Here is a 20,578-nt window from a genome sequence, read left to right as displayed (position 1 = left end):
CCACGCAGACACAGGGAGAACACACCACACTCCTCACAGACAGTCACCCGGAGGAAACCCACGCAGACACAGGGAGAACACACCAACTCCTCACAGACAGTCACCCGGAGGAAACCCACACAGACACAGGGAGAACACACCACACTCCTCACAGACAGTCACCCGGAGGAAACCCACGCAGACACAGGGAGAACACACCAACTCCTCACAGACAGTCACCCGGAGGAAACCCACACAGACACAGGGAGAACACACCGTACTCCTCACAGACAGTCACCCGGAGGAAACCCACACAGACACAGGGAGAACACACCACACTCCTCACAGACAGTCACCCGGAGGAAACCCACACAGACACAGGGAGAACACACCACACTCCTCACAGACAGTCACCCGGAGGAAACCCACGCAGACACAGAGAGAACACACCACACTCCTCACAGACAGTCACCCGGAGGAAACCCACACAGACACAGGGAGAACACACCATACTCCTCACAGACAGTCACCCGGAGGAAACCCACACAGACACAGGGAGAACACACCAACTCCTCACAGACAGTCACCCGGAGGAAACCCACGCAGACACAGGGAGAACACACCATACTCCTCACAGACAGTCACCCGGAGGAAACCCACGCAGACACAGGGAGAACACACCACACTCCTCACAGACAGTCACCCGGAGGAAACCCACACAGACACAGGGAGAACACACCACACTCCTCACAGACAGTCACCCGGAGGAAACCCACACAGACACAGGGAGAACACACCATACTCCTCACAGACAGTCACCCGGAGGAAACCCACACAGACACAGGGAGAACACACCACACTCCTCACAGACAGTCACCCGGAGGAAACCCACGCAGACACAGGGAGAACACACCACACTCCTCACAGACAGTCACCCGGAGCAGGAATCAAACCCACAACCTCCAGGTCCCTGGAGCTGTGTGACTGAGACACTACCTGCTGCGCCACCGTGCTGCCGTCCCTGTAAGTAAAGTACATTGTGTAATTTATAATTTTGTGTCTATTTCCTAGTCCTAATTGAAACTTTTTTTTTCATCTTTAGATTTCAGTAAAAACATTCTGACACTATTATGATGCTACTTTCTACGAATGCTGTTATCTGTGAAGAGCCATCGATTGCTGACTCAAGAATGTAATACTTATTTTAATGTTTAATTATTCATTTTGCGTTATTGTATATTAAATATTCTATTAGTCAAATGGCACAGAAACGCCCTGACAATGAGGTTTTAAACAATGAAGCTAAGAAGTCTAACATCAGTCCTTTTTCACATGATTTAAATAGCACTCAGATAATCTGCGAATTAAACCAAAGTATTTCAAAATTAGAAACTACATTGAATGAACACGATACGTGTACAACTCTGAATCCTTCTCTATTAGACGCTGTAAACCAGCCTAATGACAGATTGTCAGAACCTCCTCATCAGAGCCCAAACTTTGATCTCCTGTTAATACCCCAGGAAATAAACCTGAAACTTTGTCTGAATATTTCTTTGAACTAAATCAAAGTCTTTTGAGATTAAACAGTAATCTGATAAACTTAGGTCAAAATTCATTAACCAGTCCTGATCATGATGATGATGATGATGATCCGAGTAACAAACATTCACCTAGTGTTGAAAGAGAGGATGAACTAAATGATATTTTTCCTCCACCTGACAATGGTGATGTACAAATGGGAAATGGTAATGACCCAAATATCAATATAAATCGCTTAGACAGATTCCGCACCACAGGAATTAGAAGAAGGATAAACTTTTCCTCTCTAGACAATGTTGATAGTTTTGCTGAATTTTACAATTATGTTCTTGAGATTTTAAATGAAATGCTCAATGTTGCTAATGATGAAATAGTTGGTCCGAGTGATGCTGTGTTTGTTGAAATTCAGGGTGATTCGCTCAATGTTTCGTCGCCTGTTCAGATAAATGATGGGGGAATCGACCTGAATTCCCTTCAGTTGTTGTTTGAAAATGCCATTCAGAGTAAATTTGAAATACTTTCCGATGAAACTTTACAATTAGTTGGAAAAAAAAAAAAAAGCTATTGGGTATCTTCCACACAGATTTTGTTTAGAAAAAGATGAAACATCTGTATGTTTTTCACAACAAAGATAACCTCTGTTTTGCCTTATGCATTTCTCAAATATTGAATCCTGATAAAAACATTTTTGAAGTAGAACAAATAGCGAGGCAACTGCAAAATGATGTAGGTTTATCCACAGATGAAATGGTTAGCTTTGCACATATCGCACGCTTTGAGCAACATTTGAACTGCAAAATCATAGTGTTGTACCGAAGTGATGAAAAGAAGGGGTATAGATTGTTTCAGAACACCAACATGCCTCGTGACAAAACCGTTTACTTGTTCTTTCATGAAAACCATTATTACGGGGTGAAAAATCTTAAAGGGGTGTTAGGTACAGCCTATGTCTGCCCTTGTGTTCCTCAGGGGTCAACAATATGAAACATCACAACTGTGATTTTCATTGCAACGTATGTCTTGACAAAGACTGCCCTAAACAACCTAAAAAGACTGTGCAATGCAAAGAGGTTTGTAGATCACAGTAGTTTTATGATAAACATAAAGCAGTCATCAATTTAAGCGATGATCAATCTTTATGTAAAACTAGATTCTACTGTCCTAAGTGTAACACGGTGCAAGATCAGGATAAAGGATCCACAAAACACCAGTGTCAAACCAGTCATTGAAAAACTACGGAGCCAAAGTTGATTCAGAAATCACACATCAATGTTTTATGCAACCTATAATATTTGAAATTCCTGATGAAAAGTACGTCTTTTATGATTTTGAGGCAAATCAACAGACAGGTTTCCACGTAGCTAATTATATATGTTGCATTGATTTCAGAGGTAAGGAGTGGACAGCAAAACGGGATAAATGCGTAGCAGCATTCTTTAGGAGGTTTCGCAGGGAAAAGTACAATGTTATAAATTCATAGCGCACAACGCTACAGGGTATGATTCATACTTTTTGTTGAATCATTTGGTAAAGGAAGGAATCACACCTAACATCATAGAAAAATCTTCTGTTTTCAAGATGTTGAGTATAAACAGAGATACATCGATAGTCTCTCTTTTCTCCCTATGAGACTGAGTGCTATTCCAAAGGCTATGGGGTTCTCAACAGACAAAATAGGGTATTTTCCACATTTCTGGAATACTGAGGAAAATCAGAACTATGTAGGGCCTTATCCAAAACCTGAGTTCTTTCATAATTTTGAACTGTTGGAAAATTATGTCGGGCTCATTAGAGCAAAAGTTCTCCCCCCTAGGGGATTGTGGGCCCCTGTTCTCCCTTTTAGGGTGAAAAGCAAACTCTTGTTTCCTTTGTTTCGAACATGTGCTGAACAACAAATGCAAAATTGTAAACACACAGATGAGGAGAGGGCCCTGACAGGTAGTTGGTGTAGCGTTGAGGTGATGAAAGCCCTTGAGAAGGGGTACAGAGTGTTGAAGGTGATTGAAATATGGCACTTCCCTAATCTTTCGGATTATTTGTTTACAGAATACATCGACAGGTTTCTGGAGAAAAAACAGGAGAGCTCAGGTTATCCCTCCTGGGTGGTTGATGAGTCCAATAAAAAAAGAGTACATTCAAAAGTATGAGGAGAATGAAGGGATCACTATATCAATCACGCATTGAAGTTAATCCTGCACAGAGATCTGTGGCTAAACTGACACTGAATTCTTTATGGGGAAAAATGTGTCAGAGATCTGACATGTCAAACACTTCACTGATCAAAGGTGGCATTGGTGCAGTGGCGTTACGAAGACGACAGGTGTCTCAAACCGGGTAATGCTAATGTATTTATTGGTATTTTCACTACAGCTTATGCTAGACTTGAATTGTACAATCTGATAGATCGACTACAGCAGAGATGCTTATACACGGATAATGACAGCGTCATTTTCAAAAGTAAAGAAGGTGACTGGATGCCTCCTCTAAGTGATTACTTAGGAGGCCTTACGAGCGAACTGGACACCAGTGATCAAATAGAATTTGTCAGCGGGGGTCAGAAAACCTATGGTTATCGCACTCTCAAAGGTAAAACTACGATGAAAGTTAAGGGTATTACTTTAAAGTCTCCTGCATATACCTCATCCCCTTGCTCCTTGACCACTCCTACACACCTGAATTATTACAGTGTTTTTCTCAGTCACTGGTTCCTACATTGAATATGCATGAGATAAGGGTGAAAACTCAGGTGAGAGGTCCCCTCCACACTATCAAGGTAAAGTCCCATTACCTGTCATCTGTCATCCCCCCACTAGCTGTCAAAAGAGAAGAGACCAGAGGCAGAAGTCGTCTTATCACAGTTTATTGGAAAAAAAAATGAACAAAACAAATCTAAACAAGCAAAATCAACAAAAATATCTGGCATAAATGAAAGCTTCCACTGAACTCACATGTAAAGATAGTAATGCTATACTAAAGATAGTCGTACTATATGTCCTTGTGTGTATATATGTATGAGTCTATTCTGCAAAAGATGCCAAGCTCTAAAGCAGTTTCTGTCTGATCATATTTACTTCAGTTTTCCATGATGGTGGCGGAACACACGCACACACACACACACACACACACACACACACACACAAAAGAAATGTGAGTAGTTGCCCTGTGAGCAGTAACAGAGATTTACATAGCAGTATATATTGCAGCAGCCCCTGCAAATATTAACTAATAATTCAAGTGCAGTATTTATACATGACCTATGACCTGAAACACTACACTTACAGCAGTTGTTCGCTCCAACAGCAAGGAATGGGGGATTAGAGATGGGCCTGTAATTTCTGAGATTCTCAGGATCTAAGCCAGGCTTCTTGAGAACTGGAGAAATAGCTGTCAGTTTCAAAGAAGCTGGGATCATTCCTGAACTAAGTGAAGCATTGATAACCTTGGTGATAAGAGGACAGATACATGGAGAACAGGCTTTCACCTGCCCTCCATCATTCCCTCCATCCCCACTGTTACCCTTTATTCAGGAGTTAACATACTGGTTAAAGCTATTTCTGTTTGTTGGTACCAAGTCAGCCATTTCTTCTTATTCAGATTGTTCCCTCATTACTGATGATATCCCTGTCAGCCCATCATCCTCTTTACAAACCCTCTGGGTCCTGTTTGATTGTACTCTCAGCTTTGTTTCACATATCAAGTCTCTAAGTCTGCATTTTTCCATCTGCATGGTATAGCTAGACTCCGCCCTCTGCTTTTCAGTAAAGCTCTCAGTTTCATTACATCACAGCTAGACTACTGTAATTCTCTATTATTTGGCTTACCTTCTAATACACTCAGCACATCACAGTACATTCAGAGGCCTTACCTGGCCTTGTTCCCTCTCCTCTGTCCTCACTTCTACAAACCTGTACCCCAGTGCATAAACTCAGATACTCTGAATTAGGTTCCTGACAATTCCTAGATATAGGCTCTCCTACAGGTGACAGGTGTTTCACTGTTTACTGCCCTCACACTTTGGAACTACTTCCATCTGCTTTTCCTCTTCTCTGTACGTCTTCAAAAGTCAGCTCAAATCCTGTCTTTTCTCAGAACACTTTATCTCCCTATGATTTTTTTCCTCTCAATTATAAAGTGTCCTTGGGTATGTAAAAGGCACTATGTAAGTGTAACTAACAATAATAATAATCCCCCCAGGAGAGAGAGGCCAGGGGCAACTGTGACACAGAGAATCTCCTTCAGAGCTGAGGATGAAACCTTGGGAGGAACCAAGGCTCACACGGGGGACGTACCCTCCTCGGGTCAATCTACCTACACATTACTTACAAAAGGTCACAGTACCATCGCATAGGTCTGCTGTTATGCTCATGTGTCCTGATACAATCATAGCAGTATTAATAGTAAATAAAGAAAGTTAAAGGGGGTGCCAGTCCTTCACAGGGTGACACACACTCACATATTCACTCACACACTCACACCTACGGACAATTTTGAATCCACCTACCAACATGTGTTTTTGGAGCGTGGGAGGAAACTGGAGCACTCTGAGAAAACCCACGTGGACACAGGGAGAACACACCACACTCCTCACAGACAGTCACCCAGAGGAAACCCACGCAGACACAGGGAGAACACACCACACTCCTCACAGACAGTCACCAGGAGGAAACCCACGCAGACACAGGGAGAACACACCACACTCCTCACAGACAATCACCAGGAGGAAACCCACGTGGACACAGGGAGAACACACCACACTCCTCACAGACAATCACCCGGAGGAAACCCACGCGGACAAAGGGAGAACACACCACACTCCTCACAGACAATCACCAGGAGGAAACCCACGTGGACACAGGGAGAACACACCACACTAATCACAGACAGTCACCCGGAGGAAACCCACACAGACACAGAGAGAACATACCACACTAATCACAGACAGTCACCCGGAGTAAACCCACGTGGACACGGGGAGAACACACCACACTCCTCACAGACAGTCACCCAGAGGAAACCCACGCAGACACAGGGAGAACACACCACACTAATCACAGACAGTCACCCGGAGTAAACCCACATGGACACGGGGAGAACACACCACACTCCTCACAGACAGTCACCCGGAGTAAACCCACGTGGACACGGGGAGAACACACCACACTAATCACAGACAGTCACGGGGAGGAAACCCACGCAGACACAGGGAGAACACACCACACTCCTCACAGACAGTCACCCGGAGGAAACCCACACAGACACAGGGAAAACACACCACATTCCTCACAGACAGTCACCCGGAGGAAACCCACACAGACACAGGGAGAACACACCACACTCCTCACATACAGTCACCCTGACCTTCTCTGTAAAATAGCTGTTAAAATAAAAACGGTAGCGGTTTTAAATAAAAATCAAATATTAAATTTCAGATTTAAAAATTCAGATGGAAAACCTGTTATTGTCTGTTCAGAAGTCACAACAAAACTGAAGAGTGAAAAGTTTCATCAATTTCTTCACTGGAGAAACGTGATCAGGACAGGAACTGAGTTTACGTTTTATAGTTTTTCTCAGTCTCTTTGGAGCATTTCTCAGATCAGAACTGAATTTCTCAAAATGACTTGTTCAAACTCCACATCGTCTCGTTACATGTGCCCCTCATAAAGACGTTTGTCATTAATTCTTTACAAACAGCACATGCTTTGGTTGATTATACAGATGTTGTACAGCTGTCTGCTCTTTCTTACATTATCAGTTGCTTTTATCATGTTGTTCAGAATGTATCAGACTGTTCCTCTGTTCAACAGTTCAACCCCCAAAACATCCAGGGACTAGTTCATTGCATAAGTCAGTACTCTTAGAAATGTTGATCCATTCATGAGTTGTGAAGCTTATTTTTACATTTCTGTATAATTCTGTATAACTCTGATAAATGTCGACTGAACTGATGAGTAGCTCTCAGGTGAACCATGACTTTCACTGATAAAAGGGAGTGTTCATCCACCAGTTCTCTAAAACAGCTCAGAGGTGCATCACATGAACCTTCCATTGCCAAACGTCTACAGACAGAGCACAACACAGTGTCACAGTTTCTGACAAAAGAAGAACAGTGAAATAACCAGGTCCACAGCCTGAAATAAGTAAGAGGACAGCCCCATACTGAGGTGACTCTGCTGGCTGCTGTGGATGCAGCATGTGGGGACATCACAACTGATGCCTGTTGAGGCTGTATAAGACGTTCAAAAATATTCTTCCCACGCTGCATTGTGAGGGAAGATATCAGATGCGATGTGGATAAGAATCTGTGGCCCAACAGACAGGAGTGTCAGGAGGTCCAGAAAGACTCCAGTGTAGTTCCCTATGCAGCTCTATATGTACAGCTCTGCCTACAGGGTGTTTCACATGCTGACATTACTGATTTGTCTGATTTTATTTTTATTAATCATTTGTGCTACACAACCCTGACCTGGAAAAGCGGTTACAGACAATGAATGAATGAATTAGTGCTAAACGGTCTTGTCTTTCTCCTCTGTATCATAACGACACGCTCTGTCATTGACCAACAGTAAAGAGCATGAATATGAATTTGGTCCAGTGTCTTTCAGTAAATCTCCCACACACAGTAATGAAAGTGTGTATTGTTTATATGCACCTCACAGTAAAAATGCAGCCTGTGCATTTTCACTGCCATCAAAAACATTCAGAAATGACTTACAGAGTTACTGATGTACTGACAATGTGGCTAAACGTGTTGACCGTCCTGTTCATAATCAACCACACAAGGTCTTGTTCTGATGACACTGACATGTTCATTGAGATAGAAACTTCATTCTGGGACGTGATCTAAGGATTCTGAGCATGTTACAGGCATTTGACAGTGATCCAGGGCGTGGTGCTGTTTGTACGAAATGTTGTGAGAAATGCTCCAAAGCGACTGAGAACAAACTGTAACTGTGATGTGTTTAACTTCTTATCTTCATTAAACACAAGCACCTTTACATTGTATTAATCAGAATGACTATATTCTCAATAAGGGAACAGGGTGTTTGTGTAGAAAGGTAGTGTAGTAGGCCTCTGAATCTAAAACTATTAATAAATGTCTGTTTCAACGTCTGAAATCTGTACTACTTTATATTAGAGGATTAATAATTAACACCACTGCGTTCTGTATTAATCTACATTTTGCACAGCACCCCAACTTTTCTGGAAATGGGGTTTATCCATCACTTTGTAAAGAGAAGTCCTGGAGCTTACTGCAAATACATTATTAATAGAACAGCAGGCTACCCCCCAGCTGTAGGACAGGGCTGAATCTACTGTAACTTAGCACCAACAAGTGGATACAGTCAGAAGCAGTGTTCAGAAAAGGCAGTGGAGTTCTCCTGTTTTCAGCCTTCAAAACACTGCCATGTTCAAGTCCATAGAAACCTACTAATGTCTCCAAATTACTGACAAATTTAACAAAACACAAGCCTTTTTCATCAGAAACTTTAATACACACTCTGTGTAGAGGAGGGGTTCACTATCTCTACACCATCAACTCAACCTTCATCTGATCAGGGAAACACACACACACACACACACACACACCCACACACACTTCACACACACCCACACACACTTCACACACACACACACACACACACACTTCACACACACTCACACACACACACACTTCACACACACACACACACACACACACACACACACACACTTCACACACACACACACACACTTCAAACACACACACACACTTCACACACACACTTCTCACACACACTTCTCACACACTCACACACACACACACACACACACACACTTCACACACACACACTTCACACACACACACACACACTTCACACATACACACACACACACTCACTTCACTCACACACACACACACACATACTCACACACACTTCACTCACTTTTTTTTCATTAAATATTTTTTCATTTTATTTTTTAAAGTTTTACCGCCAATGTTTTGACTACACCATAATTCACAGGAACAACTCCAGAATTCTTCGAGGAAACCACTTCAACCTTCGTCAGAGTGTCGACCTGATTAAGATCGTGATGCACCTTTATGATGACAAGCTTATTCACTCCTACATCAACCTGAGAGAGAGAGAGAGAGAGAGAGAGAGAGAGAGAGAGAGAGAGAGAGAGAGAGTGTGTGTGTGTGAGAGAGAGAGAGAGAGAGAGAGAGAGAGAGTGTGTGTGTGTGTGAGAGAGAGAGAGAAGGTCAGAGACAGAGAGAGAGAGAGAGAGAGAGTGTGTGTGTGTGAGAGAGAGAGAGAGAGAGAGAGAGTGTGTGTGTGTGTGAGAGAGAGAGAGAGAGAAGGTCAGAGACAGAGAGAGAGAGAGAGAAGGACAGAGAGAGAGAGTGTGTGTGTGTGTGTGTGTGTGAGAGAGAGAGAGAGAGAGAGAGAGAGAGAGAGAGAGAGAGAGAGAGAGAGAGAGAGAGAGAGTGTGTGTGTGAGAGAGAGAGAGAGAGAGAGATGGTACAGTGTTAGAGAAATGTTTTACTCTACATCTGTTTACTGTGGAGGAATAAATATGTCATTACTGCAAATAAATAAAAAATATTACATACATAAATATATGACATTAATGAGTGAAAAATGAACGAAATTCCAAATAAATGCTGTAAGAAATTAATAAATATATTTATAAAATGAGAAGGATATGAATAAATGTAAATTTCCATTATTTATAAATGTATGTATTTCCATATTTATTCATTTTTATATATTTCCACATTTCTACATTTATTTTTGTGTTTCTGTGTCTGTGTTAATTGAGTGTGCTATTCTCAGGAGACCCACATTTTATTCCTTGATTCATATCTCGACTCAGGAAACACACACTGAACATTTACTACATTATTTAATTAAACATAATGAACTCTGACCTCTTTGTTTCTCAACACCACTGTTAATAATGTTCAGAATTAGGGTGAATGCAGTATTCCCCACTTGCCCCTACCACATATGGCACTTTTCCACTGTATGGACCTTATTTGACGAGTAAACACAACGAGTAAACAACGTTTAAGGTCACTGCTGCCATTGCTGTGTTCTCCAAAGCCCACTGTTCCTGCTAGAGACTGGGTTTAGAGGCGACACCCAATACATTTAGTGATAATATCTGATTGTGGAACTCTTCTGAAGGAGAATGAGGCCCTAAATGTAACTAAAGTCCAGCAGCTCCTCTGATATCACTGCAGACTGGTGCAGAGCTGCTACAGAGCGGCGCTAATCGCCTGGGAATGAAGCGCTGCTCTGTTCTGATGACGTATCAGGGTGTGATAGGGAACAAAAGACTGGTAAAGCTGTGTAATGCTAAAACAAATTAGGTTAAATGTCAACAGGTCAGAGACGTGACTGCACTGTAAGCCCAGAGAAGTTGATTGTACTTAAAGAGTTTGAAAGTGATTGCCTTAAAATATTTAAGTAACGAATACTGGAGAAAATTAATTGATTTGAGTAATATTAACTTAAAGTACAAATGAATTTGAAGTGAAGATTTGAGTTGAATATAGAAAACTCTGAATAGTTTATACTGAAAATCTGCTGTATAAACAACAAAACTGGCAGGTTCATTCAGATAAACATCTTACCATCCATCCATCCATTATCTGTAACCCTTATCCAATTTAGGGTCGCGGGGGGTCCAGAGCCTACCTGGAATCATTGGGCGCAAGGCGGGAATACACCCTGGAGGGGACGCCAGTCCTTCACAGGGCAACACAGACACACACACATTCACTCACACACTCATACCTACGGACACTTTCAAGTCGCCAATCCACCTGCAACGTGTGTTTTTGGACTGTGGGAGGAAACCGGAGCACCCGGAGGAAACCCACGCGGACACGGGGAGAACACACCAACTCCTCACAGACAGTCACCCGGAGCGGGAATCGAACCCCCAACCTCCAGGCCCCTGGAGCTGTGTGACTGCGACACTACCTGCTGCGCCACCGTGCCGCCGCAGTCTCCTAATGTGTGCTAAATTGTGGAAAGTTTGGTAATTTTGCTTGTGAGTGCAACAGACCCGGAGGAAACTTCAGAGGAAATTTCAGAGGAGGACACAGGGGCCCACCCAGGCCATTCAGGGGACCGGTGAACACTTATAGGGGCCTGGAACCCGGATTCTTGGCATGCCCAGAGAACTCAAGTGGGAAGTGTCAGCTGGTAGCAATAGAGCCGGAGAGAGATCCAGCAATAGAGGTGAAAATAAATAATTGACCATTGACAATGATGGCAGATAGTGGAGCTGCTTTCACCTGTGTTCGGCCTGAAGATGGTATACACCTCCCAGGTCTGGTCAAATGATTCAGACAATCGGGTCTGAGGGAGTGAAACAGCTGATTCCTCTCACAGAACCAATTGAGCTCCTCCATAAACATCTGAAGACTACAATAGTCATACTGGTATCAGAACATACACCTATTGCACTTTTGGGAAGAGATGCTTTGTGCAGACTGAATTGTACAATAAAGTGTACACCAGACGGCTGCCTGGTGGAAGTGCCAAATGATGTGGTACATCAATTAATAATGAAAACAGAGACTGAAGCTTCTTCAGTATTTTTGATTGGAAATCTCAGTGCAGGGCGGCACGGTGGTGCAGCAGGTAGTGTCGCAATCACACAGCTCCAGGGACCTGGAGGTTGTGGGTTCAATTCCCACTCCGGGTGACTGTCTGTGAGGAGTTGGTGTGTTCTACCCCATGTCCATGTGGGTTTCCTCCAGTTTCCGGTGTCTGTGTCGCTCTGTGAAGGACTGGTGCCCCCTCCATTGTGTTCTTGCGCCCAATGATTCCAGGTAGGCTCTGGACCCACCGCAACCCTGAACTGGATAAGCGGTTACAGATAATGAATGAATGAATCTTAGTGCAGAATTTTTGGAACCAGCCAAGTTGTGGGAGAAGTTTATTGTAGCAAATATGCCTGATGCGAAGCCTACGGAATATCAATTTCATTGTTCACTGAAATACTTCAAGGATGCTGAAAAATCAAATACAGAGGAATGGTTGAGTCATCAACCAAAACAAGTTCAACAGTTTGGGACCACAAGGAGCTGCCATGAAGATAGATAGAAATGATTATTTGCATAAAGATTTTGATATGGGAAAAAGTGTACCACGTAACTTTGTTGGTGTCTGAGAACTGTAATGAGAAAAAGATAGGATAAGTGATGGCAGAAGCAGAGGAAGTTGTCTTTGAACCCCTGAAAGAGAATCTTTCCATTTGGAGGAGTGAGGATCAGCGATTTGTTAAGATTATAATCACTGCTCAAGGACAAGCACAGCCACAAGTCATAAGGATGACACATGAGTCACTTTGCAATGCAAAGATGGATTCAAGACCTCTGAAAGAAGAAATGCTGCAATATGTTCCAAATTACCTCACACAACATAGTACTGACATTGGACTTGTGAAATCAGCTCAACCTGTGAAAGTTGAACTCTGACCAGGAACAAAACCTCCATGGAAGCCTCAGTATCCTTTAAATGAAGAAGCAATCCAAGGGATCCAACAACAAATTGAAGGTCTTTTGAAAGCAGATGTTCTGAAGATAACCCAGAATCCGCAGAGTAATATACCTTTGTTGCCTGTAAAAAAGCCAGATAACTCTTATTGTTTGGCACATAATTTGAGAGCAGCAAATGAAGTAGTCGCAGACTTTCCAGCAGAAGTGCCAGATCGACATATTTTGTTAGCCCAGATACCCCCAGATGCAAAACATTTCACAGTAGTAGATATATGTGGTGCGTTTTTTAGCATTCCACTAAGTATAGAAAGTGAAGGTTTATTTGGGTTCACATATAAGGAACAATCCTATGAGTATAAGAGATTACCACAGGGATATAAACATAGTCCTCACATTTTCAATAAAGTATTGAAAGATGATTTAGCTGGGGTAGATCAGAAGTTAAAAAGTACTGTCATTCAATACATGGATGATATTTTTTCTTTCTGCACCAGATGAAGAAACATGTCACAAAGACTCAATAACTTTAGTACAGATGCTAGCAGAGAAAGGGCACAAGGTCTCTCAGAAATGTTACAGCATTTTCAGAAAAGGGTCATTTATTTGGGCCAGACTATAACACAAGGACATAGATGTATTTCTGAGAAGCAGCTAGAAGCTATTCGCAAGGCTCCCAAGCCCAGAACAGTCAGAGGAATGATGACATTCTTGGGTATTGCAGGTTATTCCTCAGCATGGGTAGAGAACTATGCTCATTTAGCAAGGCCATTGAGAGCTATGATCAAAGATACAGGTCAAAACTAAACATGGAGAGGCAGCGTTTCTAAAGTGTCTGAAGCCCTGACTTTAGACACTTTTAAATCAAGGCTTAAAACATTCCTGTTTGAGCAGCTACAGCTCAGTTTAAAACACTCTGCACTTTTATTCTGTAACGGCACTTCAGTTCTTTTCTTTTATTATATAATTTTACATTGTTTTAATCATGTTTAATCATTTACTCATTTTAATCTTTTTATGTAATTGTTTTATTGGACTTTTATGATTTTTATTCTGGCTTTTAATTTAACTGTTTTTTTTTTGTCTGTAAACCACTTTGAATGGCTTTTGTATGAAAGATGGTCATTTCAATATTTATTTTCACAAACAGTATAATGTACAAAGTTTAAATAATTTAATATTAATTTTTAATGTTCCTGATGCTACCAAGGACAAGGCTCAATCCTTGTGCTCTCTTCACACAGAGAAAAGGACAGTATTTGCATTTCCAATAACTTTATCTGTGAGGCTGGTAATGTCTGATATTAACTCTGAGGCCCAGAACATTTAACGAAGTAAAGGAAACTGTTAACCTCAGCCAAACCACTAGGACCAGCACAGATTAAGAATATAAAAGTTCATTTGTCTAGTTAGAAAACTGTGTTTGGTTTACAGTTGAACACAAACCACCTTTACACTTTGTAATGACTCTAAAATTCACACACTGTAATTAATTTTCTAACATAAGATAAGCATAAAATCATTTTTCTTTTCAGTCACTTACTTATGGAAAACAACTCACCAATTTCCAGAATGTGAAAAAGAGCTTGAGGGAAAAATAGACATCTTGTTTGACTCAGTCAACTGTAATTTGTGACTGTAATTAGCTCTTCTCTGAAGAAAAGAAAAAATGAAAACTATGTCCTAAAAAGGTATTTGCCCAAGGAAAAAAGTAAAATGCAGAAAACACCAAATCTTATTGTGTAAAAATGAGAAAAAGGCTTCCAAACTTGTACAGGGTCTTCCACAAAACAAACCAAGACTAGGCTCTGTCACGCCCTCGTCTCGTTTCGTCTGTTTCAGCACATGGCTTTGTTTAGTTTATGTTCATGCCCAGCCTTTGTTCCGCCTCCTTGTCTTTTCCCTTGTTATCCGTTTCAGCTGTTTCTCGTTTGTTATTGTATTTAAGCCCTCTCGTCTCACTTCCTCTTGTCGTTCATTGTACCTTGTTACTTGTTTCGTTCGAGTTGTTCCTTAAGCCGTGTTCTTCGTAGTGTTCTTTGTAGTCGCCTTCGTCTCTCTTATTCGTTTCTCTTGCTCGTTTCACGCTCGTTTCATGCCCCAGTCCTGTTGTGTTATTGCGTGTTTTCCCTCTAGTTTGTTTATGTTTGTTTTGTTTATTAAAGTCTGTGTTATTAGCGTTTGCGTCCTCCCTCCGTCAGTCCGCACCCCCTCATCCCTTCACACCCCTAACAGAATGAACGACCCGCTAAAGGACGCAGCTAGCATGGACTATTTTCTCAACGAGGCGTTCAGGAGAGTACAGGAGTTTCTAGCGGCAAAGGTGGGCGATCAACCTGCTGCCCTGCAATCTCATATGGGAGTTCCCCCCGAGTTTGAGGGGACTTCTAACGTTGAGGGTTTTCTGCTCCAATGCCGCTTGTACTTTGACTACCTGACTGTTCCTGCGCCACACAAATTTATCAAGGTAATGTTCATGAGATCCCTTCTTAAAGGGATAGCACTGCAGTGGGCTGATCGTGTGCTGGGAGAGAGAACCCTGCACATTACAGTAGAGACTTTCAGCGAACTATTGAGAGCCAGATTCTCCCGACCAACTCTCGAGGACATCTCCGCAGGTCCCTCTGCTCCCGAAGACCGCCCCCTCAAGTCCGGGGAAATTTTTGGGGGGGGGGTTAAGGGTAGGGGCTGTTAGCCTTCAGCCTCAGGTCGACAGAGGAGAGGCTAACAGGGGCGCACTTCTAGGGGATCTCGTGAGTGCGCCCGTTAAACCCCCTAAACCCTTTAGAGCTCCAGCGCGAGCCCGGCGAGCAGCACAAATTCCTCTCAGCGTGACAGCGGCGCAGCCAGCCGCTCCTCTCCTCGTGACAGCGGCGCAGCCAGCCGCTCCTCTCTTCGTGAACGCGGCGCAGCCAGCCGCTCCTCTCTTCATGAAAGCGGTGGAGCCAGCCGCTCCTCTCTTCGTGAAAGCGGCGCAGCCAGCCGCTCCTGTCTTTGTGAGCGCGGCGCGTGCCTCTCATGTCTCCGTGGACGACATCGCAGATTCCTCTGCCTCCGTGGACGTCGTCGCACTTTCTCCAGTCTCCGTGGATGACGGCGCAGATTCCTCTGCCTCCGTGGACGTCGTCGCACGTTCTCCAGTCTCCGTGGACGACGTCGCAGGTTCCCCTGCCTTCGTGGACGTCGTCGCACTTTCTCCAGTCTCCGTGGACGACGGCGCAGATTCCTCTGCCTCCGTGGACGTCGTCGCACGTTCTCCAGTCTCCGTGGACGACGTCGCAGGTTCCCCTGCCTTCGTGGACGTCGTCGCACTTTCTCCAGTCTCCGTGGACGACGGCGCAGATTCCTCTGCCTCAGTGGACGTCGTCGCACTTTCTCCAGTCTCCGTGGACGTCGTCGCAGATTCCTCTGCCTCCGTGGACGACGTCGCAGTTTCTCCTGCCTACGTCACAGATTCCTCTGCCTCCGTGGACGTCATCGCACTCTCTCCTGTCTCCGTGGACGACGTCGCCGATTCCTCTGCCTCCGTGGACATCGTCACGGTTTCTCCAGTCTCCGTGGACGACGTCGCAGATTCCTCTGCCTCCGTGGACGTCGTCGCTGCAGATTCCTCTGCCTCCGTGGACGTCGTCGCTGCAGATTCCTCTGCCTCCGTGGACGACGTCGCTGCAGGTTCCCCTGCCTCCGTGGACGACGTCGCTGCAGGTTCCCCTGCCTCCGTGGACGACGTCGCTGCAGGTTCCCCTGCCTCCGTGGACGACGTCGCTGCAGGTTCCCCTGTCTCCGTGGACGTCGTCGCAGGGTCTCCAGTCTCCATGAGTGCGGCTCCCTCAGCCGCTTCTCTGCTCGCAAAAGCGGCCCAGCCGGCCGCTCCTCTGCTCGAGAAGGCGGCCCAGCCGGCCGTTTCTGCCCCCGAGACTGTTGCTACGGCCGTGTCTGCCCCGGTGACTGTAGATACGGCCGCTCCTGGTCGTACCCGTAAGACGGCCCCAAGGACTTCGGGGCCGCTCCCCAGAACTGTGCCCAGGCTGGTTCCTCGGACTGCCCCACAGACATTCGCCAGTCCTGGGCACCCCCATGTTATTTTGATTCCACTGTCTGTACCTGTCCTAGTTCCTGTCTCTGTGCTTGTCCCTGTACCCTTGTCAGCTTTCATTTCTATTCCTGTCCCTGTCACGGTGTTCGTTTCTGTCCCTGTGAATGTCCTGGTACCTGTTCCCCTGCCTAGTCCTGTCCAAGCACATACTCATGTCCCGTCTCCTGTTCAGTCCCCTTTGCAACCCTCTGTCCTGTCTCACATCCAGTCCTTGTTCCCCTCCAGAGTTAAGCACCCCGTCCAGTCTCAGATTTCTGCTCCTGTTCTTTCTCAGTCCCCGTTCAGTGTTCAGTCTAAGGTCCAGCACCCTGTCTTGTCACAATTCCCGTCTCCTGTTTCTAGTTCTGTCCAGCGTCCGTTAATGTCTAGTCCCTTGTTCACAGCTCCATTTCCCCTGTCTGTTCCCGTCCTGTCCAAATTCTAGTCTCTTGTCTCCTGCCCCACGGTTCCTTGTCTTAGTCCCTTGTTTTCCATGCTCCCTCCTGCGCCAGCTTCTGGGGGGTCTAGGTTACGCGCCCCGGGAGTTGCGCGTTCAGGAGGGGGCATCTGTCACGCCCTCGTCTCGTTTCGTCTGTTTCAGCACATGGCTTTGTTTAGTTTATGTTCATGCCCCGCCTTTGTTCCGCCTCCTCGTCTTTTCCCTTGTTATCCGTTTCAGCTGTTTCTCGTTTGTTATTGTATTTAAGCCCTCTCGTCTCACTTCCTCTTGTCGTTCATTGTACCTTGTTACTTGTTTCGTTCGAGTTGTTCCTTAAGCCGTGTTCTTCGTAGTGTTCTTTGTAGTCGCCTTCGTCTCTCTTATTCGTTTCTCTTGCTCGTTTCACGCTCGTTTCATGCCCCAGTCCTGTTGTGTTATTGCGTGTTTTCCCTCTAGTTGGTTTATGTTTGTTTTGTTTATTAAAGTCTGTGTTATTAGCGTTTGCGTCCTCCCTCCGTCAGTCCGCACCCCTCATCCCTTCACACCCCTAACAGGCTCATTGGAACTGACCAATGAAAATCTGGCAAAGTGCTATAGGGTGTGGTCCCGGCTACAAATTGATATTTTAAGTTCATTCAAATTAAAAATATTAGTGCAGTCAGTTATTCTCTCAAAATAGGAGCACATACTAAAACATTTTAAATAATGCAAAAAAATATAATTTCTCTTGAGTAGTGGTTACTCAAACTGTTTCCATAGAAACAATCTACAGGTTAATAGTGTGGGTTTAAAAAGAGTGTCTCAGAGAGGCAGAGTCTTGCTGGGCTTTTCCTCCACTGTAGTTTCCTGAAGCTGTTCCTTTCTTTCCACTCTGTGGTCCATCAGTGTCCCTGAGATTACACATTCACTTTTTTATTTTTTATTACCATCCACCGAATATTATAAATATAATTTAATATAAATTCACATACACACACACACACACACACTCACACACAGCAAAGGTTTTAAAGGTGTTTTTTCCTCTGAAGATGAAAATAAAGAAATATTTTCTGCAGAGAAATTGTTTAAAACGAAGAAATCAAGTATTTTTCCAAACATCTGGAGGAAGAGGTTTCACAGGAAAATGAGGCAAGGCTCTTATTATTGCCTCAGGGAGTGGTTTAATTTCTGATTGGTTCCTGTGCTGAGAGATGAAGGTGATAGTGATGAAGATGCAGGTAGAAATACAGCAGCTTTACAGCAGTTTGAACTCACTCTCAGAACTCCACTCCACTCACTCAGAGGTGTCACTTCTCCTGAAAGACTCTCCTCAGCACCATGGCGTCTCGCTTCTGTCTCCTGCTCGTTGTTGTCTTGTTCGCGATCGCAGAGTCTGCTCCAACAACTCCACAACTTGGAGGATGGTCAGAGTGGAAGAACGCTGACAACAGCGTGAATGAGATCTGCAGGAAGGTGAATGTTTTTCTTCTCTGTAATTTATTCTTCTGTAAGTGCTCCGTCCTGCTCAGGGTCAGAATTAAAACCCACTGCTGTGTTCCAGTGTGTTATTCATTTCACTGACGGAAAACTGTTGATACCTTGGGTCTAATCTGGGTCTAAACTGATAACACTTCTTCTAAAGCTCATGAGTGTTTATAAACAGCTTACAGCACAATATCTGGTTGTTTATAAACTGTTGTAATTGCATGAAAAACCTTCTTAATGCACAGTTCATAAGCTGGATTAGGTCAAAACAGTTCCACATAGACCCCTCCAGCCCACACTTGGCATTGAGAACAGTGACTTTAAGCTGAAGCTGTATCATCATCATCATCAGTACTATTATTATAGTGAAGGTGGTCTGTTAGTATTATTATTATTAAAAGTGAAGACAGTCTGTGGAGATATTATTCTGATTTACTGTTGTTTGTGCTGTAGTTGTAAAATGTTTTTTTTATTATTTCAGCTACAGCCTGAAGTCCAAAAGCAGCTTGGAGAGGAGTTTTCTCGTTTCGAGGCTCTGACGTACCAAACCCAAGTTGCTGGAGGAGTGAACTACAGAATCAAGGTACATTTAACTTTTTATACGTGATTATGGTTTGTCTGTTGGTAATAAATGTGTAATCCCCAGAAAAACATGAACAAGCTGAAAGGAGGTTCTAGATAAAGGTTCTAGTTAAGATTGTGCTGTTTGAGTGGGAATAATAAAGTTATTTTTAAGAGACACAAACCTAAACTGAACATGTACACAAACGCCCCCTTGTGGAAGCTTTACATTACACTGTAACCCAGACTGTAGTTACCCCAGCTGCTGCAGTACTCACTTTAGGGTGAATCCCATTCCTCATTCCCCCCTCCCCCTTGTTTCTGAGTGTCCTCGGTCCCCTTGGGGTTGAGTTATAGGGTGCAGTGGTTAAATCTCCCCCTACGACGACCCTTCAAGACCCTGATACGTCATCAGAACAGAGCAGCGCTTCATTCCCAGGCGACTAGCACCGCTCTGTAGCAGCTCTGCACCAGTTTGCAGTGATATCAGAGGAGCTGCTGGACTTTAGTTACATTTAGGGCCTCATTCTCCTTCAGAAGAGTTCCACAATCAGATATTATCACTAAATGTATTGGGTGTCGCCTCTAAACCCAGTCTCTAGCAGGAACAGTGAGCTTTGGAGAACACAGCAATGGCAGCAGTGACCTTAAACGTTGATTACTCGTTGTGTTTACTCGTCGAATAAGGTCCATACAGTGGAAAAGTGCCATATGTGGTAGGGGCAAGTGGGGAATACTGCATTCACCCTAATTCTGAACATTATTAACAGTGGTGTTGAGAAACAAAGAGGTCAGAGTTCATTATGTTTAATTAAATAATGTAGTAAATGTTCAGTGTGTGTTTCCTGAGTCGAGATATGAATCAAGGAATAAAATGTGGGTCTCCTGAGAATAGCACACTCAATTAACACAGACACAGAAACACAAAAATAAATGTAGAAATATATAAAAATGAATAAATATGGAAATACATACATTTATAAATAATGGAAATTTACATTTATTCATATCCTTCTCATTT

At 43.8% G+C, this 20,578-nt stretch overlaps 2 protein-coding genes across 2 annotated transcripts in view; both read left to right on the top strand.

The window, feature by feature from the left end:
* LOC136699895 (stonustoxin subunit beta-like) overlaps positions 1 to 20,578 on the top strand; it is a 457,886-nt gene that overhangs the window by 87,519 nt on the left and 349,789 nt on the right. The window lies entirely within an intron of this gene.
* LOC136700481 (cystatin-A-like) overlaps positions 18,742 to 20,578 on the top strand; it is a 2,485-nt gene continuing 648 nt past the window's right edge. Inside the window, exons 1-2 of the mRNA XM_066675856.1 lie at positions 18,742 to 18,984; positions 19,478 to 19,579. Of these exons, the coding sequence (XP_066531953.1) occupies positions 18,850 to 18,984; positions 19,478 to 19,579 (237 nt within the window). The 5' untranslated portion in view covers positions 18,742 to 18,849. The remainder of the gene's footprint in view (positions 18,985 to 19,477; positions 19,580 to 20,578) is intronic.

This window comes from Hoplias malabaricus, chromosome 6, assembly GCF_029633855.1.
Source record: "Hoplias malabaricus isolate fHopMal1 chromosome 6, fHopMal1.hap1, whole genome shotgun sequence".
NCBI classification, from domain to species: domain Eukaryota; kingdom Metazoa; phylum Chordata; class Actinopteri; order Characiformes; family Erythrinidae; genus Hoplias; species Hoplias malabaricus.
Note: the sequence above shows the minus strand (reverse complement) of the source record. Positions and strands in the feature narration are given on the sequence as shown.